The sequence below is a fragment of the Myotis lucifugus genome, unplaced genomic scaffold (genome assembly GCF_000147115.1).
Source record: "Myotis lucifugus unplaced genomic scaffold, Myoluc2.0 scaffold_830, whole genome shotgun sequence".
Taxonomy (NCBI): Eukaryota; Metazoa; Chordata; class Mammalia; order Chiroptera; family Vespertilionidae; genus Myotis; species Myotis lucifugus.
This window is the reverse complement of record NW_005871878.1, coordinates 75,370-80,229: the sequence shown is the minus strand read 5'-3', so window position 1 is coordinate 80,229 and position 4,860 is coordinate 75,370. Positions and strand designations below refer to the sequence as shown.

At 55.1% G+C, this 4,860-nt stretch overlaps 1 protein-coding gene across 2 annotated transcripts in view; it reads right to left on the bottom strand.

The window, feature by feature from the left end:
• ST8SIA2 (ST8 alpha-N-acetyl-neuraminide alpha-2,8-sialyltransferase 2) overlaps positions 1 to 4,608 on the bottom strand; it is a 35,099-nt gene extending 30,491 nt beyond the window's left edge. Inside the window, exon 1 of one of the 2 annotated variants that reach the window (XM_006106466.3) lies at positions 4,411 to 4,608. In XM_006106466.3, coding sequence (XP_006106528.1) covers positions 4,411 to 4,508 — 98 coding nt within the window. In that variant the 5' untranslated portion in view covers positions 4,509 to 4,608. The remainder of the gene's footprint in view (positions 1 to 4,410) is intronic. The other variant, XM_023747288.1, reaches the window with a different exon arrangement.
• Positions 4,609 to 4,860: the final 252 nt, after the last annotated feature.

Below are 4,860 nucleotides of genomic sequence, written 5' to 3'. Positions count from 1 at the left end.
CTTATGCAAAAGTTTGGTGTAGTTAGATCATAGTGAAAAGTCATTAGTGGAATAAACATGAGTAGAAAAATGTAAAGGTGATTTAAAAAAGGGTAGTTTTAGGAATTTAGGAAGTACCTTGTATGTCCTTCTTCAGCCCCAGGTTAGAATATAAATGTAAATGCTGTCTTCCTCCTCTCAAGACATTTCAAGGAAATAGGTCATAGCTGTAAAAAAAAAAAAAACAAAAAAAAACAACAAACAAACCCACAATCTAAGATCCTTAAAGAATAGAAGAAGATAAGGATTTTGAGTCATAATTATAAATTTGATTGATGAGGCTTACAAACATTAGATGTGACTATGTAGAAAATGAAGATAAGGGGAAGTATCTACTCTCTCTTGATGACTGAAGTTAACCTAGTTAAGGAATATCAGAAGGAGCATAGTTGAGATAGAGCACAGTGTAAATAATTAGCTCATTTGGGGCTACTGAGTTGTAGCACCCTCTTAGATATCCAAGTACTGTAGTCCCCCCTTATCTCCAGTCCCACTTTCCCTGGTTTTAGTTACACATGGTCCAAAACTATTAAATGAAAAGTTCCAGATATAAAAATTTATGTTTTAAATTTATATTGAATGTATGCAATAATATTCCAATTCTATTGTTTAAAAACAGAAAAAAATGAAATAGTCCATTAAGTAGAGATACTTACATACCTGGCAAATTCCAAAAGAAGGGTGAAGGAATTGTCAACAGGAAATTCAGGATAGTGATTTCCTCTGGGGTAGAGGAACATGTGATTGGTGTGGGATTTAGAAGGTCCTAGTAAGAAATGATTCTTTTTGTTTTTAACTTTTTTTTTTTTCATTGAATGTATTGGGTTGACATTGGTTAAGAAAATTACATAGGTTTCAGTGGTATAATTCTATAATACATCATCTGTATATTGTATTCTGTGTTCACCACCCCAAGTCAAGTCTCCTTCCATCACCATTTAAATAAAGAATATATATATATATATATATATATATATATATATATATATATCTTATTGGTTTCAGAGAGGAAGGGAGAGGGAGAGAGAGATGGAAACATCAATGATGAGAGAGAATCATGGATCGGCTGCCTCCTGCACACCCCACACAAGGGATTGAGCCTGCAACCTTGGCATGTGCCCTGACCTGGAATCAAACCGTGACCTTTTGGTTAATAGGTCAACTCTCAACCAGTGAGCCACACCGGCCGGGCTCCTTCCATCACCACTTCTCTCCTTTTTACCCTCTTCTACCTCCCCCACCTCCTTCCCCTCTGGTAATCACCATGCTGTTGTCTGTGCAGAAATGTAACTTTGAAAATCATCACTTAGGAGTAAGAGGTGTGTCTCAGAAGAGCCCCTTGGAAGAAAGCTCTGCCCCTCACGGTACCGTCCACGCTTCCCAGGGTGGCGCAGGCCCTCTGAGGCCACGACATCAAAAGCCTCGTTTTCTAAGAAAGAGAATCAAGAGCTTAAGAAAAAGATACCCCAGTTTTGTCCCTCCAGACAACACAGGTGTGTCATTCTTCACTCCTCTTTCACTTCTCATGCCTTAATCCTTGAACATTTACTCCGAAAAGAGGTTCTTCCTTTTCTAACAAATCACGGGGTCCCACTGTTCATTGTCTTCCAGCTACAGCCGGCCTTTTACAGAATCAGCGCTGTGTCCCAGGGGCTGACCCGGGCAGAGGATGCGTAATCCTCCGCAGCACAGGTCGAGAGCGGGTTGGGGAAGGGTGGGCAGGGCTGGTACAAGGGCACCATGGTCTCCAGTGGGATCTGAGGTCTCCTGGAAAGGCATATGGTGAGGGCGACAGAGCTGGCACCCCTCCCTGTCACTGTGCCAGGACACTGACCGCACAGAGCGCCCTCTGGCTGCCCAAAGTTGGGGTGCTTACCAGGATCAAACAAGTGACTGCTTTTGAAACCTGGTTTACAAGGAGATGTAAGGGGCAGATAGGGTTCTCGTCCTCCGCCTCATATCCTTTCTTCCCCAGCTGTGGCAACTCCCAGATATGCCTCCACTCGTCTGAGTTCAACGCGTTTGGGGCAGATGTGGGGCTCCTGGGGGAGGTGGGTGTCTTAGGTCGGGACTGGCCAAGCCAGGGGTCAGCCTCAGGACAGGGGCACCAGAGTGAAGGACAGTGGGATGGAATATAACACATCTGACTTGTTTGACAATTTTTCCCAGGCAGGAGACCTCCCCCACAATGAAATGGGAGACCCCCCTAATGAAACAGGTCCTGGGGGCACACTCACAGCACAAGAGCTCTGGGTTTTGTTTTATTTTGTTTTTAATATATTTTTATTGATTTCAGAGAGGAAGGGAGAGAGAGAGAGAAAAATCAATGATGAGAGACTCATGGATCGGCTGCCTCCTGCACGCCCCCTACTGGGGATCGAGCCTGCAACCTGGTCATGTACCCTGACAGGAATTGAACTGTGACCTCCTGGTTCATAGGTCGACACTCAACCACTGAGCCACACTCGATGGGCGGGTTTTAAATATATGTGTAAGCGCCCCTCTTAGCTCAGGCCTTGGAGCTGATGGCTGGATACCCTGTTGGAACAACCTGACTTGGGAAGTGGGGGCTCAAAGTGATGTCCTGATGGCGTTTAAAAAATCACAAGTCCTCGGCATGTAGAAGGCATTTGGCAAAAGTTCCGGGAAGGGACGAGCAAGGGATGCCTGAATGAGCATCTTCTTGGGATTTTATAGCAGAACAATGGGCAGCCGCTGGTCCCGCCCTCTCACCTGCCAAGTGGTCTGGCCCAGGCAGAGCCATATCTGGGAGCAGAGGGGAGCGGCTAGAGGAAGGCCCTCCCCAGTGGGACCTCCATCACCCCAACCTTGGCCAGCCCGCTTCCTCTCCTACCCACGCGTTGGAGTTAAAACAGCGACAGAACGCTCTTCCCTGTCTCTGTGTGGGAGCTGGTGGCGCGCGTGCATTAACTCAATAGCATTTGTGAAAGTTTTCGGAGCTCGTGGGGGAAACCCAGGATGATGTGGAGAGAGAGGCAGCGAGGGTTGTTGAAGGGCGGTGGAGTTCACAGGAGGAACTCTGGGGCGGCACTGCCGGATAGGGGCAGGGGGAAAGGGGAGAACAGGAAGTGGCGCCTGCCCCACGAGGGGGTCCTTAGGGCCTGGGCAGCCTCGGCCTAGGACTGGCATTTCCCTTTCGAGGAAACTGTCAACCTAGGGGCCCTCAACGCGTGCTGATAGGATGAAATGACAAATGGGACAAAGGAGGGGCGCACGCGGCGCGGGGGCCTGGATGGGCACTAGCCCCATGGAGGAAGGGACCTGCCCACCCTGAGAACTAACCTTCTCGGGGCCCGGGGCCAGGAAGCTCTGCTCTGGGCCCCTCAGAACCCTCGCTGCCTCCCCTCCTGCCCACTGCGGGTTGGAGGCTTTGTGTGGTGCGGGAGCAGAGAGGGGCCGGGCCCCACGTGCGTGCGGGAGGCTGCCAGGCCGGGTGCGCGTATCAGCCTCCGGGACCCAGGGCTGGTGTGTCCCGCGCTGCGAGTGCGCGCTCCTGGGAGTCCCACGCTCTGGCAGGGGCTCGCCACCCCGCCCCGCCCCTGGAGAGATCCCGAGAAACGCTAGGGCGAGACCGCGCGCCAGGGGGCCCGAAGACCACCGGGAGGCGATATAGACTTTCCAGAAAGGTCTCAGTCTCCGCGGTGAGAGCGCACGGGGACTCCGGGTGCAGGGGCGCCGTGGGTTCGCTGAGCGTCCAAAGCCCGGCGAGGGCGGGGATCTCAGCCCCGCCCCGCGCGCTCCAGCTCTAGCGGTTCCAGCGCGCACCCCAACGCCAGGCTCTCGGGGCTGTGGGGAGAGCGTGTGTGTGGGTCCGTCTGTATTGGGGACACTCCCCTTCCCGGGAGCCCATGCAGAGCCCTCGCCCTCCGCTGGGCCCGGGGATCCCTTCCCCCAGCGCACAGATCCCTGCGCGCCCCTTGCCCACTTTGCCAAGGCGAGAAAGCGGCCGAGCCGGAGACAAAGAAACTCCTGCCTCCTCCACTCTCGGCCCCTCCGCCCGCCCTAGACACTCCCCAGCGCCCTCCCTCGACCCGGCGACATCGCGCGTGGACACTTCGGAGAAGGGAGGGGGACAGGGGTGCGAGTCTGCTCCCACATGCTGGCCGGCTGGAGGCTGCCCGTGCTCCCTGCCCGGGGGACACCCCACCCGCCGCTCACCAAACCGTCCCGGGCCCCAGGTGCGGCCACGCTGGCCCAAACCGCCCGCCACCTCTCCGGCTGAGCGATAGGGGGGCGCGGCGCACACAAAGCGGATTGGGGGTGTGTGTGTGTGTGGAGAGTCCGGGAGGGAGAGATCCCGCCAGGGCTCGGCACCGGCACGGCACGGCCCGGCCGGGCGCAGCTATTTACCCGATTTCTTCTTCGATCTCCGAGATGTCTGCGAAGATGAGGCAGACCACCAGCAGCGTGAGCGCAGCCAGCATCCAGCTCCGGAACTGCAGCTGCATGGTGGCTTCGCGCCCACGGGACCGTGCGGGCTGGAGCGAGGAGCGGAGCTGGAGGGCTCAGCGGCCGGCGCCCGAGCCTCCGCGCGCGGTGCGCAGCCGGGCAGATCCCCTGCGCTCCCGGCGAGTCCGGGCCGGCGGCGGCGGCGGCGGCGACAGCGGCACACAGGGGTTGCTCAGGCGCGGCGAGCCAGCTCTCCCCCTCGGCTCCCGCCCGCCCCTTCTCTCCCCCTCCCCTCCCCTTCCTTCCCCTCCCTTTCCCCGCCCTGCGTGGGGCTCCGCGCGCAGTTTGACAGCTTTGCTCCGCGCCTCTGCTCGCCTCCGCCCACCCAGTCCACTCCGATGTCCAGCCGCC